The 15,133-nt window shown below is 40.0% G+C and overlaps 1 protein-coding gene and 1 long non-coding RNA gene across 3 annotated transcripts in view; both read left to right on the top strand.

The window, feature by feature from the left end:
* Positions 1 to 1,225, top strand: part of CIB2 (calcium and integrin binding family member 2) — a 37,275-nt gene extending 36,050 nt beyond the window's left edge. For both annotated transcript variants that reach the window (XM_062501094.1, XM_062501093.1), the window contains exon 6: positions 128 to 1,225. In XM_062501094.1, coding sequence (XP_062357078.1) covers positions 128 to 149 — 22 coding nt within the window. In that variant the 3' untranslated portion in view covers positions 150 to 1,225. The remainder of the gene's footprint in view (positions 1 to 127) is intronic.
* A 9,187-nt stretch (positions 1,226 to 10,412) lies between these two features.
* On the top strand, positions 10,413 to 14,161 carry LOC134048971 (uncharacterized). The gene is made up of 3 exons (XR_009933584.1): positions 10,413 to 10,589; positions 11,380 to 11,483; positions 13,549 to 14,161. It is a non-coding gene; the product is annotated as an uncharacterized LOC134048971 (long non-coding RNA).
* Positions 14,162 to 15,133: the final 972 nt, after the last annotated feature.

The following is a 15,133-nucleotide window of genomic DNA, read 5'->3' as shown; positions in this document are numbered from 1 at the left end:
AAAGAAGAAAGTAAGTTGTGGGGTTTTTCGCACAGCACCTTTGTTTTTGTACTTTAAGGAAAAAGTTTTGCATAGTGACAAATATATTTGTTTCTTGTGTGTTTGAATCTTTTTCTTTCTTTTGCAGTACTTTCCACATAAGAATCTGAAGATGTTTGTGCCAGTCCAGCCTTTCTGAATCTCAGGCACTCCAGGGGCTTCTGTCCTGTAACGAGGTCTTCTTAGAACTCAGCAGAAAGTACTGAAATAATTCTGGTCCCCAAAGAGACAGAAACATCATGTGATCTACAGGATATTTGGAACAGACACATTTTTATCTTCACTGCTGGCCAAGCACTCTGGCAAATATGGTTTGTTGTTGGATTGTGGTTTCTCTTTTTTCCCCCCTTTTTTTAACAGTCAGAATCAGAATATTATTAAAGGTATTTCCACAGATTTTTTTATATTTATGGATATTTAATGCTGCTCTTAAAAGTGAGAAAAACAAAAAAAAAATAGAGAAATATTAGCTTTGGTGTGTTTTCCAAGAGTATTTTAAAGGAAGCATGGGCCTTAAATAATGAGATGCCTCTATCACTGTGTTGTACAGCTGGGATCTTGGATGGAAAATATCTGAGGTGAAAGAACTGCAGTCAAGATCAAGCTCCCAGTGTTGAAGACAACCACATCCCAGGTTTGCCTTTCAGCCACTGAAATGGCAACTGCTGGGTTTGGTGCTTACCTTCAACCAATATTTTATGGATTGTTGTGTCCTTATTAAACTTGAAATATTTGCCTTTTGTATATGATAACTGCATATGTGATTAATTTCTTCCCAAGATAAATGTTAAAATTGTGTCCTTATTCTCCAAGGGGCTCCTGCATTTTGCTCATTCTATGGGCTGATAACATTGAATGGAGGAACATGGTGATCTGGAACTCATGAAGAAGTTGAAGAAGCACAGAACTACTGTTAAGGACATGAAAAGATACTTTGTTTCTAAACAAGCTATGCAATCTCTCCCATAAAATGCATGAATGCAGTTCTATGTTTCTCTTTCCCCTCCAGCTGGAAATCAGCTAGATCTTTTTTTTTTTTTCCACTTTACTTCCAGTATTGTTTAGGTACTGGGGCCTGAAGACAATCATATGTGTATTAATTACTGTCCTAACAGTCAGTAGAAGGGCTCTGTCACTTACATGGCTTCTGTATCAAACTCACTACAATTAAAACTTTTGAAGCATTCTGGTTCTGCTTTTGAGAATTTTTAGGCCACATACTAATTTGCTTTCTGATCATTATACCAATTACTACAAAGTTAAGTCTTTCCAAGGATGAAATGTGTTACATAGAGCACTGTTAAAGTAGAGAACCCAACCTGTTTATCATTTCTGTAGAGATGGTGGTGCTTATCTACCTCGGAAACTCTGTGTGAGGAGTTTGCAGGGTAGTTTGCTGTTCAGATTTACACAATATGAATAAAGAAGAAATATTTCTCTAGCAGTATGTGTGTACGTTAAAAGCTTCAGTGGAAATTTTGGCTATTCAAGGTACACAGGACAGACATGTCTAAGATTGCAGAGTGAAAATGAGACTTATATGTTAGAAATAGCATTTATTTTTAATATATATCTTAGAGCTATCATGTTTTGCGATGTTATAGCATTTCAGTACTTCCTCCTACTGATTTCTGTTTAGATAAAGGAATTAAAACCTGAATTCCCTTACCCAAGTTAAAATTAACAGAAAACAGTCCTCACATTCAGTTCTGACTGAGTAAAAAGAGATTCAAGCCTGTTTTTCAATTTAAGCAGATTAAGTTAGTTGCATTGGCTGATTCAAACTATTTGCAAGGCATTGGCATTAAGAGAGATTATGTGAAAATTACTTCCTATTAATTGAAGTATCAGCCTAATTTTTGTAAATTTATTTCAAGAGCGATATTTAATCTTGGAAGCCTTGGGAGGTGTGTAGGAGGATATGATTAGGAGGTACTGTAAAATACCAGGTTGCGAGATTTGTGATCAGATTATCCAGACAAAAAGGATCTAGTGCTGATGACACAGGTCAGTTCCTTTTGGCATCCACATTCTTCTGTGTGTTAAGGTTGTTATTATCTAAAATTCCTGTTTTCCTAACACTGTGTCATTCCTGTGTTATGTCCCTCTCCCTTCCCAAAGGACAGTGGCCTTGGCAGCACTAAGTGTGTTGTTTCACTGGGTCACAAAGCCCTTAGGAGACACTCGAGCTTGCAGCCAGATGTCTGACCTTGGAGCTGTCCACCTGGGATGAGAAGCAAAGAGAAAAAGAGATTAGGAGCACGTTGTGGAGAAATATTTCTGCCTATAGACACGAGTGCTTGCAAAATACTGCAGATAGAAATGTGTGCAGCTATCCTAAGTGCCTTTATTTTTGTGCCTTGCATTCGTGTCCTGTAACAAAAAGCAGAGCAACGCTGCGTGTCCCTGGCATTTGAGAGAGATCCTGCACTCAGCCCTTCAGCACTGCCTGGTGGTGGGTGAGTATTTCCAGCACCTGATGGCAAAGTTGAGGGATGGATTTCTGGGAAGCTTTGTGTTTGTGCTTTCACCGTTGTCTGGAGCTGGATGTCTTGGGGCTGGCAGTTTTCTTACAGCAATTCTGTTGAGTGAGTAGTTCAGTGTAATGCAAATTTAACCTGTCACGAGGTACCAAACCTGCTAGCCTTTGGAACTTGTATTACTCGCACAATCTAATAGATTCTCTAGCAAGTGTTTCCTCAACCAGCCTCACTCGAAAAGACCTACCAGGCCACATGGAAAGAAACTGAAATAGTAGAAGAGGTTTAGATTTAAACCAGTTTTGGATTTGGCCCAAAAGCAAGAGGACATACATTTTGAATTGCAGAAAAGTGTTAAATATAAACAGGTGTTACTATATTCCTTCAAAAATGGACAAAGAAAAATGAAAACCATTACCTAAAGCCTCTATCAAGACAGCTGTGTGTGTGATCTCTCATTTATATACAGTTAAATCATCCGGGGGACAAAAAAAGAGTTGTGAAAGTAAATAAAGGAGTACCAAAAAGTAATAAATAACTTGGCTATATTTAATTGATTGTTGTTTTAAGGAAATACTGTAAGCCAAGATTTGCAACAGCCTGCAGGCCAAAATCTGATTTGCATCACTTCCACATTAATCTCCAGTAACTGCTGACTTCAGTGGAATTAACTCATGTCTGTAATTGCATCTGTGCTGGGGAAAGTACTTGAGGTTTTACTGCAGTTCTTTGTGCCCTCTCATGCCCTTTTAATGTAATCTAAAAATGCTGAATGCTCTTTTCTTAACACTTTCCTCCTTGCCAACAGGCTCACTGTTGGAATCTCTTGCAATGTCTTGCAGTCACAGAGGAACATCTCCTTTCCTATTCTCCTCAGGGCTAATTTTTATCTCCTTGTGCATGCTAGAGGTACTTACGTTGAAACCTCACAAGGTGGCACCACACCACCACAGCAAGCCATAACTTCATTTAACAGTTCAAATGTCCATGAAACACAGGATTCTCTACAGAATCTATGATGCCACAAACAAAACTATGAAATAGTGGTTAGTTACTGATTTTAAAACTGTACATAAGTGCAGAGAAAGTTTTGTGTTTCTCAACAGCATATCAATAAAAATGTTTTAATAAAGTCCATGAAAATTGAAATGTACATTAAAAATTTAAAAGGGATTCTTTTTGCTGAAGCTGTAGAAAGTCATATTCTAGACACTTCAGTAGGTTAAGATTATTTTCTAAAAAAATGAATATAAGGTAGAGTTTTTGTTGTGGATGGGAAATAATATGCTTGTCAGCTCAGAATCCCCAGTAAATCAATTTGGGCTGAAATAACAACAGGATTAAGAAGAGTTTATAATGTTATTGCCCAATGCACCTCATCTGGGACAGACAACGGAGTGAAATTTGATGAGGAAGAAAGTAAAGATAATAAAATTATAATTGTTCGTGTCCTTAGGAGGATGTGTGTTTGAGACAGAAGTACAGGACACATGAACAGATGTTCTCCTCTTCTGTTTGTATCATTCTGCAGTTTTGGGTGTCTTGTAGAGATGTTAGTGATGCTGAGTGACTATCACATTCTCTTTGGTGGGGAAAAAGAGGAGACTGTTCTTGGTAGAATTCAAAGAGCACCAGCATTTCAGATAGCAGTGCCTTTATTTAACTGTAAGTTCTGTTATTCTCGTCTGTAAGGGATTTTATAGTCTGAAATTCCCCAGTGCCTTTCCCTTTGAGTACCTCCTGCTGGCAGGAGCAGTGAGAGCCCAGGTGTGGCAGCCCTGGGTGCTCTGCAGCTGCAGTGCAGGTGAGCCCTTCCCCCTGCTCTGTCCCAGTCAGGGGCAGCTCAGAGCCAGATGTTCCTATGCACAAAGCCCTGACTGCCCATTGTTGTTCCCGTTCTGCAGGTACAGCTCCGTGACTGTGGCTGTGTGCTCAGAGCCCTACAGCACAAAGCACCGTCTGGACCCTGCTCCCCATCTCCCGCTCCCCATCTCCAGCTCCCCTTCTCCCGCTCCCCATCTCCAGCTTTCCATCTCCTGCTCCCCTTCTCCCACTCCCCATCTCCTGCTCCCCATCTCCCGCTCCCCATCTCCAGCTCCCCATCTCCAGCTCCCCATCTCCAGCTTTCCATCTCCTGCTCCCCTTCTCCTGCTCCCCATCTCCCGCTCCCCATCTCCAGCTCCCCATCTCCAGCTTTCCATCTCCTGCTCCCCATCTCCTGCTCCCCATCTCCAGCTCCCCATCTCCAGCTTTCCATCTCCCGCTCCCCTTCTCCTGCTCCCCATCTCCCGCTCCCCATCTCCAGCTCCCCTTCTCCCACTCCCCATCTCCAGCTTTCCATCTCCTGCTCCCCTTCTCCCACTCCCCATCTCCAGCTTTCCATCTCCTGCTCCCCTTCTCCCGCTCCCCATCTCCCGCTCCCCATCTCTGGCTCCCCATCTCCCAATCCCCATCTCCCAATCCCTATCTCCCAATCCCCATCTCTGGCTCCCCATCTCTGGCTCTCTAGCTCTTGCTCCCAATCTCCTGCTCTCCAGCTCCTACTCTCCAGCTCCTCACAGGCAGCTTGGGGCTGGATGTGCCTGCAAATGGAGGGCAGAGTGTTTTAACTCTGCTCAAGAGGGTTTGGGCACCAGGCCAGCCTCCTCCTTGTCTAACTGTAGCTTTTCTCCTCTGAAATCAGGAGATATTGCAGCCTGTCAGGAGCAAGGCAACTCATGGCTGTAGGCTTAATCACAGTTTGGGCAATTCAATAGGGATTAAATTTGCCCTGTGCCCTGCTCACTGACAAGCTCTGGGAATTGGTAGCTGCTCATTGAAAACCTCGGTCTGGTCCCTCATGTAGAGCTCTGAGCAAGCAGGTACAAGGTGGCTGGCTCTGTTTACTTAAAGGAAATGGTTTGCAGTTTAGTCTGGGAACGTATTCATGTGTCTAGAAACCAGATGAGGATTTTTCAACGGCCTCTCATCCCCTTGGTTATGGGTGTTATGGTTGTGGGCTGTTTCTCACATCACCCTGGAAGCAGCACTTCACAGGTAGTGAATTCATGCTGATCGTTAGTAAGCTTTTATTAGCAATCTAATCTTCAGGGTTACTTCCATAGCACTTAGATGTATATTGATATTCACCAGATTTTCCCCCATCCCGGCTGCAAGGAAGTGATCTCCTACTGAGACATCTGCTTATAACATCAGAAAATCACAGAAGTTGCTGAGTTGACCCCTCAGGATTACTGAGTCCAGCTCCTGGCCCTGCACAGGACATCCCAAGAATCACTCTAGGTACCTGAGAGTGTGGTCCAAGCTCTTCTTCAGCTTTGTCTGATTTGGTGCTGTGACCACTGTCATTGTGGACCAGTAGGTCCTGAGAGAAAAAAGAATATTGGTATTTTATCCAAAATGGAATGGGGTGTTCTGAAAATGATTATGCTTTCTTTTTTTTTTTTTAATACAAAGTTCTGCATACAAAAAGCTGTAGATTCAGAGAGAATTCCCTCTAGGAGGTTGAAACTGAATGACTGTTACTGTTCTGCCAAAACAAATAGGCTAATTGATGTGTATATTCAAAGAAATAAATTCAATTCCAGGAAATTCAGTGAGGCCTTTCATATGTTTAAAATGTTTAATCTCTTTTATGGCCATTTTAATGACTACTATTCTTCTAATGTTATAACCAAATATGCTAAGGAAATATAGAAAATTTCCCTGTTATAATTTCACACATCCTCATAATGACAGTAGCATTAGAATTTGCAATCACAGATCCCTCTTACTACACATCTTTAAAATTTGGCTTTCTGCAGAATTTGCTTGCACATACTCCTAGTGGAATGACAGTCCCACGTGAGTAATTCTTAGTATTTTTTTCCACTTCCAGTTCTCTCCTCTAACTGAAAAAGCAGAGGGAATAACTGATGTCCAGAGGCATTCAAGTATTTGGAGGTATTTTCATTGCAGGAAACTCACCAAGTTCAGCAGTGGGTTATTAATGCCATAGGCTCAGCCTGATTGGCTTAGAGGAGGTTTATTTCTCACTGTGATCATTCTGTAGGAGGCAGATATCCTTGGGGGCCAGATCTCCACAGGACTCCTACTCACTTCAGTAGGAAGGCTTCAGATCAGGTTCTTAAATAATATTTTCCTTTATTCAATCATGGAATGCATAAACAGAAAATCAAAACCTGCAGATAATAAATTATTGTGTTTCTGAAGAAATACTAATAGGCAGGCAGAGATGGAAAACAGATTTGCTGCTACTATTTTTACTGTTTCATTCTTTATGAGACAGTATGTAAAATGGAAGAAAACATGAAAACTTTGTATGACAGATAAGTGAAGAGGAATTGCAATTATCTCTAGTATGTCCCTTTGATTTTGGAGAGCTTATTGAAACATGAATAGCTAATCTAAGACTACTGAAAAATGCAAAAATCTCCCTTAGCAATTTCATTTGTATCTGACACATTTTGTTTGAAAGTCTATGCTCTACTGCACTAAACAAAAAACATTGGAGTTCTCATAAAAAACACAGGTATCAGATTTCTCACCCTGTTTTTATTTCCTGTAAGACTCTACAGAAGTCAGCTAACATTCCCTCTCATTTGCTTCCATGAAATGAGGATATTGTGTTCACAGAGAGGCTGTAGACTTCCTACTAATGCCACTGCCCTTGGCATTATGAATAAGCGTTTGACAGAACAAGTTCTGGTAAAGCCAGAGGAAATGCTTTACACAGTATTTTCACATTTTGACTAAGCTCCTGGGAAGAAACCTGAGATTTGTTATATCCTTTTGAAAATATCAATCCTTTGAAGGTTCACTCTTACTCATACCTTCAGCAGAAATGGGGTAGAACACCCAGTGTTCCTCCAGTCCCTCTGTTGTACTCTGGAGAATAACAATGCAGGGACAGTTGTGCCTGTTACCTGAGAAGAGCCTAGCAAAAACCTGGACTTAGCGAAATGAAGCTGAGAGGATTATGGATGCTGATGAAACACAGGAAGCTTGATTCAGTGAATTTGGAACCCTACAAAACCGTTTACTTTTCTTTATCCTATTTATCTAAGATACAAAGCAGGAGGAATTATTTAATTGATGTCTGATTCAATAATCTACAAATGTGATTCTTCATGGCCTTTAATTCTTATATTTCACTAAAAAGGGGGAAAATGAAGGCTATGCCAAAGGAAAGAGAGCGAAGGGCATTTCCCTGGACGTCTCAGTATTTGTTCTGCCCCCAGGCAGGATCTTCAGTCACCTCCACAACTGCTGAAGCAGCCAATTTCTAAACTTTTTTATCTTAGAAGGCCGTTATAGGGACAGTAGGAAAAGACAATCCCAGCAATAATTTTAAATCAAGATTCATAGGTGATTTCATTTTTGTGAATGGGACTTCCTTTCTGTTTCACACCATCCTTCTTTTATGTATTTCTACTAGTGGTGACACTGCACTTGTGTTGCTTGCTGGCTGTATTTTTTTTTTGCCTGTATCTTTTTTTTTCTTTTTTGAACTCATGAAACAATTTATATCCTTTCTTTAATGACTTTTGTTAACTCACAATGGAAGTTTGGGGGGTTGTTGTCAGCTGTGATTTATAACTGTGTGTGGTGCATAGCAAGTATTTATGATTTGTCTGGTTTGCATCTTTTATCTATGAGCATAATGAGCTGCTAAAAAGAATGTGTTTAAACCAAAAATAATTGTATTCAAATGCTAGTACCAGTGAGAATGGAATTTTGGACTGATGCTTCTTCAAATGTACATGGTCAGTGAAAGCAAATTAAGAGAATGGAAATAGCTACATGTACTTCTGGAATACTCCCACTATGGGATCTGGAGGATAGAAATTCCTCTTCATTGTATGTCTGTCTTCAGTCCAGTTTAAATGCAAATGTGCAGAGCACTAGCGACAAAGTTCACAAGAAGATACAAGATATTTTGGTCAAAAATTTAGATAGACTGTGGAAGATGAGCCCAAACTGCTGTGTCACCAACCATTTTTTTCATGGGTGTGTGGTTGCAGAGGTTTTTTTTCCTGAAGGGTTGTATTTCGACCATCACTGAACTGGGAACAAGATGTATAGTTTGCATCCAGAGTCTGCCAAAAAGCACAGGACAGTGTCTAGACACTATGAGAAAGGGTCTTTTCTTTGTTAAAAAGTTATTCCACTTTAAGTATGATCATATTGTCTGCTTTAAGATTAGTGTAATTAATTGTGATTGTGTAGTTAAGTTTGTCCCCAAAAATTGTCTTTTTGGGGGGTTATTTCTGTTCTTCTTTTACTTAAGTTATTTATTCAGCTTCAACTGCAAATGTCTAACAATACCTTGAGGATGTCTGAACAGAGAAATAACAACTATTAAACCATACCTTGGTGTAAAATACCACCAGGAAACCTCAGTGCAGCCACAGCAGCACCAGCCTGTATTTGGCTACACAATTACCCTGCCAAAACATTGGCCTGAGCTGGTTCTGCATATGTGTCAGGCTGTATTGTTCAGTGGATCCCCTTGTTTTATTCTTAAGGGATGTTTCTTGTCTCTTCATCCACCTGGTGCTCTCCACAAGAACTGCCCATATCCTACCCTTTCTCCTCAGGTAAATTTGTCACTCCTGTGTGTCTCATTTGGGACTGAAGAGTCTGCATTGACACTCAGTGCACTGACAGTAAATGAACCATCTTAGTCATCCCCATTATTCCTTAGTTTCAGTTCTTCCATCAGCTTTCTCCCAACACCCTCCTGCCAGCCCTCTCTCCTGTCTGCTTCCTTTGCAGAATGCAATACTTGAGATACTCCTTTTCTCACCAAAGGCCCTGCTTCTGTGTGTAGATGTTGCATGCAGGAAATAACTGGGTTATGTCAGTACACAGCAGTCTTGTGACTGGGAAGCTGTTCTGGTAAATGCTGGAGGTTAACTCGGTGAAGCCCTCAGAAGACTCCAAACAAAAGTGATTGCTAGAGCTGTTAATTGCTTCAAATAGAGCATCTTTTCCCTCTCCTTTGTGAAGACTTCCTCAGTACCACAAAAGGCAGTAGAATGCAGTGCTGGCGGTATAAACTGGCACATGGACAGTGTTTTCTGACAAGTACAATTGCAAATGTGGCATATATAATTCTGGTAACATTGGATACAGGAGAGAAGTGGTCTGGATACGAGGGGATAATTTTCTCCTTACCTTTTCTTGGGTAATGCTACTATTCAGTATCTGCCTCAGTTGGACAGGACTTGTGGTTAGTTTGGCTCCAGATTTAAATGTTGTGACTTACTCTTGAATCTGTATTTCTTCACTTGTCCATGTGCTTCCTGCCTTTCTACAAAGCCAAAACCAGGAGTTCCAAAACAGAAAAAACACAGGAAAAGCTGCTCTGGTCATGTTTGTCTTGAGCGGAAACAAATAGCAATAGAGATTTCCTGCAAAATAATCTTCATGTGACGAATGTAGCCTAGATTCTAGACCAAATAGTCTAGCTAAATCTCTCTACTTTTAGTTCAGATTATATCTGTTACAGCTTTTTCTTTTTTAAAAATTGCGTGTCTTTTAGTTAACCATCTGTAGGGTTGTTTGGTCCCATTCATCTTTGACAAATGCAATTACCCTTTACTAAAATACTTGATTCATTTCTTGAAAAGCAATTAATAGACCTGTTATACAGTTAAGAATTCAAAAATTAAAAGGATTTGAAGAAAGCTTATTTGCAAAGAGTTGGTGTGACTACCTGATGTAACTTTTAGCTAATACTTGTAAGTGTGCTAAGCAGTTCATGGTCTACACTAAAAGAAAAGTTCCTGCCCAAAGCATTTAGGCAGGAATTCATCCTGCTGAAGTTAAAACACTGCAGTGATTTCCTCTCCATCTTTATCAATTTCCTACTTATGCTAGATGGAAATTGGAGGCAATGGATTTCTCACCTACAACATACATTCCATCTGTGGATTATACTGAACGTGCCACTGCAGCTTTAAGCCTCAGCTAAATATCTGAAGACTGGGCAGAGGAATGAGCTCTTGGTGAAATGGACATTCAAAGTGAAGATAAAATGGAAAGAAATAAGAAGAGCATGTCTGGGTAAGAATTACAGCAGTGGGTGCTGGTGGCACTGGGGGTTGTGTGTAAACTGTAGCTGTAAGTACAGAACCATCCACACATTGTCTAGTCTTGTTCCTACTGCAATTCCTGGGAAAAACAACTGCAACAAGACAGTTAAGGTTTCTCAATATTCCCATGACTGCAATTATCTGACATCAGCATTAAGGCTCAGCTATGAGCTGTTGTGTCTTTGATGGGGTTTCTATTCCAGTGTAAATGGAGGGAGAGAAGTGGTCCACAACTACTGCATGTGGAAAGGAGGAGGTTTGGCAGCTGCTGAAGAAATGCAGTTCCATGGTTGCAGTTAATGCAACAGAAAAGTGTAAGGTAAACAGTGTACCAAGAAATGAGTTAGATGGTCAGGAGAAAGGGCACAGTGTGATTGACAGGTGAAAAAACTGGCTGGGCCTTCGAAAAGTTGTGCTGAAAGTAAGCACAACTTAAGACACTAATGGGCTGTATAACTGCTATTTAGCAGTTGTAATCAGATGTAAATCTAGGTGATGACAGAATCTTTCTTTTTATTGGACACTTCTGTAAGTTCCCATTGTATCTATATATTGTGTTCTCCAAAGGAACAAAGTATGACATGGAAGCATATCAATTTATGTAATAATATGAGGAAAAATCTATATAAATGGAAGTAAATTACATTGTATGCAGCTGAAATAATTGTGTTTTATTAATTGTGTCATTGTCTTTGGTTATATCTCTTACCCATTAATCATTTAATCTCTATAGTATTCAAAATTCTGATTTTCCTTTTCAGCAATCCTGCCAAGCCCTGTAGCAGCTCTCCAGCCAGTGGGGATCCACATGGATGCTGACAGGCCAAGGACTGTGTGCATATGGATTGCTCAGCTCTTTGCCCCAGTTAAGTAATTCCTGCTTTTCTGTTAATAAGGGGTCTAGTTTGACTCTTCCACATGACTCCCAGCTTGCCTGGATATCTTCACAAGTCAGATTACAGATGTCCAGCTAGAAATCAGTGCTGCCATTCACTGAAAGTACAGTTGTTGCTTTTTCATAATGAAGAGTTCTTGTTAAAATGCAGTGCAATAACAGCAAAAAAAGAGTAAACCCATGCATTAATGTAGCCATATACTCAACTGGTGTTAGATGAGACAGTTAAGTGAAGTTAAATAAGATCTTTCTTACTGAATCAGAAACTGCAGCTAAACTTCCCTGCTTATCCACAGCTTGTATCTTTTTTCCATTTTGAGAGGGAACACAAATGGTGAGTGTGCAAGAGGAATGGAGCACCATCTAGTGCTTAAAGAATAATGCTGGAGAATGAAACATTGCTAGCGGTTAAAACAGCCCATGTAATTCTTTGGCTAACTTGATTGCATAGATGGAAAGAGCATATTCTGGAAATGTAATACAGTGATGTTCTTCATGCACCTTGTGGTGACTGAGAGACAGGGGGATGTAAAATGACATGTCAGACTGCATCAGAAACAGTCATTTGGAAAAATACTTTGCCTGTTTGTTGGTTAAAGAAAAAGTTTAAGAAAAATTCTCATTCTCAACCTCCAAATAATTTAAATAATAGTAGGCCAAAACCACTCAGCCTTTGAAATGTGTGATACAATATGCAAGTATTGTACACAGGCTATAGCAGTACTTACCTTGGCACTGACAGTCATAGATAACATTTTGCAGGAACCTGTTAAGATGGAGTAAAAGTAACTGTTTAGCCCACATCTCAGCATGCAGGTTTGGGCTGACACTGTGGGAGAGGAGTGGAGAGGGACAGCTGTACAGTGAGTACTGCTTAGTGCTGCTGTGTCACTGTAGCATCATCACATACATGCCAAAACTAATTTTCATAGTATGAGCTCATGGTTAGTAGACAGTTCTGCACTGTGCTTGCACTTCCCAAATTCGGGGGTCTCAGGGGTCTTTGGTGAAGGCTTCCAAGGTCGTCTTCACATCTGAGCTTTTCAACTTTGTCTTTGGAGCACGGGCAGGTACAGTGTTCCTTGGTCTGTCTGGTATTAACTGGCCCAAAGTCTTTGGTTTTGTGGCTAATTGGCTTTACATTTGCCTATTTCTCATTAGTACTACACCTATCTATGTCTCAAGCTATCCACCTCGTGAGTTTTTTCTTCTTTTGTGTATTCAGCATTAAGCAACTAGGCAGCCATATACTAGCTTTACATTGTATAGAAAGTTATTTATATTAGCTTATTTATGTATAAAAAGCTATGGTTCGGGTTATATATCAGGTTATATTGATATCTTATAAATCAAGCTATATAAGCACCTTGTAACTGTGACCTAAGTTATATAGGCATTATCTGTTTAGTGAAAAAAAAGTAGTGTATGCCCTCAGACACTCTAATTTTGGAGCTATGATCTCACTTGAATCAAAAGCACAGTACAAATGTGTTGCTTTATTTATCAATTTTTCCTTCACTTCTGTAAACATGACAGCATGAGCCTGGCACACACACAAGCTGTATTCCCTCTGCCTCCATATTGATAATAGACTTACTTTTTCTTGCATATTTACCATTTTTTCAGAATAAATGTGTACTTATTCAGGAACCACGAATGCTCATAGTAATTATGAGGTAAAGTCTCTACAGTTATAACAAGTTAGACCAGTCTCAACTTTTTGAGAGTAAATACATTTTTATCTTTTATGTGGCGTTATTTGCCTTGTCAGCCAAAAGTGCTATAACTACAATACTAGTTAACTTTTAGGAGAGAAAACCACACCAGAATAAAAGGGAGTTTCAAGTATTTTCATGTTTGATGAGCTTTATGGTCCTTTTGGGAGTATAACAACTGTCTTGCTGTGTTGTAACACTGGCTTGCCTGTTGCATTATGCTTAGGAATTACGTGTGCACCAAAAGCTTCACTGACCCTGGCCTCCTGGCCACGAGGGAAATCTTGTCTTGTGATATGCTATTTTTATTTGTTTTCTAGACATTTGTCAGCAACAGAATGTCATCTATGCATTCTGGACAAGAAACCATGAAAGGAAAAAGCAGGTAAAAGTATTGTTCTCATCTATATTCACCACAACAACTTAGAGATAAGTTGCTGTTATTTGCCCATCCACATCTGGATCTCTTTCTGAAAAAAAGGGCGTATATGAAATAAGGAACTTATTTCCCAGCAAGGGGAACTGCATGCCTACATGAATCAGCTGTGAAATTGGGGTATTCTCCTGCTACGAGTGTAGTAAGGAAGCTAAATAGAAAATTTATAGAGAAGTACTGACAGCAAAAGTTTTGAGGATTTGGGATCCTGTTTTGATGCAGGACATAATCACTGATAGCCAACAGGAGTCACCGGTGCTGACCAGGCAGAGATTAAGGCAACACTTCATTACACTGATGAGATAATGTAAAAGATCAGGGATAAGTGCTGGGGCACTTCAGCTTGTCCAAATGACTGAGATAAGAAAGCAGCAGCTTCTGAAGAGAGTCAACGTTTCCTGTGTAACTCATGCTCTGGCAAATGGCATTGCCTACAGAGAGCATCATGAATATTGCTATCTGGGGAAGAACAGACTGAGCAGCATACATGGAAGAAACATTATTGACCTGTTATTAAAGCAGGATCAACTCTTCTTACTGTCCACACTTACTAAGAGAATCCTAAAAGAAAATATCAAGCCTTAATTTGCAATGTGTAATCTTTCATTGGATCCCACTTGTGTCATGTGTGTTGACTGGGGAGGTAACTTCCATGCCTCATTTTCTGTAACAAATCACTCATGTTTTCCTGCTAGCAGAACACTGGCTGTCTCCTCACTTGGCACATTTCTTGTCAGGAGGTGACAGCCACAGGAGAGGACTTGAGGAATGCTGCAGTTCCTTGTGCCAACATCCAAGTAGAACCCGTGGACGACCATACCAAATATCCAGGTGCTTTATATCCTATATATGTTTACCATAGAATTAAAATATTTTCTGGCTGATAAGACAGTTACTTTTTAATGACAAATTCATCAAGGCATTTAGAAATGAGAATAGAGTGAGAAGCTCTGGAGAATTTAGGGTTTCTGGGTAACTGGAACTTCCAAACGGTCAAGATTCTATTTCATAAATAGCATTATACTAACAAAAGCACCATAGCACATAGCAGCTTCAACAACTATGTTGACAGCAAACTTTCCTTGCTGTATTGAAGAGTGAGAATGAAAAGCTGTATGTCATTAAACATGTAAAAGTCTCCTCCCATTTTCAGATGAACATGCCCCATCAGAATGTTTTCTATATTAGTACCAGAGAATTAGGCATGTTTAAAGAAAACATGCATATACTGTGCTCCAATTTCTCCACATGGAGAAATTAAATTATGTGTACCTCCCTGTGGTAGCCTTCACAGTCAAGTTTTCTATTTTAGAAGTTCCTTATTATTAACACGAGAATTCTGTTCCCTAGAGCCCAAAACGTGCTAGACGTTTCAGTGAAAGAAAAATAAGAGTTTGGTCTGTAGTCATTCACAAGCCTAATCCCTGTAAAATACAGCACTTTTTACCAACTGATGATGAGTCAGTGTG

The sequence above is a fragment of the Cinclus cinclus genome, chromosome 13, assembly GCF_963662255.1.
Source record: "Cinclus cinclus chromosome 13, bCinCin1.1, whole genome shotgun sequence".
Classification (NCBI taxonomy): Eukaryota; Metazoa; Chordata; class Aves; order Passeriformes; family Cinclidae; genus Cinclus; species Cinclus cinclus.
This window is presented reverse-complemented; position numbering and strand designations above follow the sequence as displayed.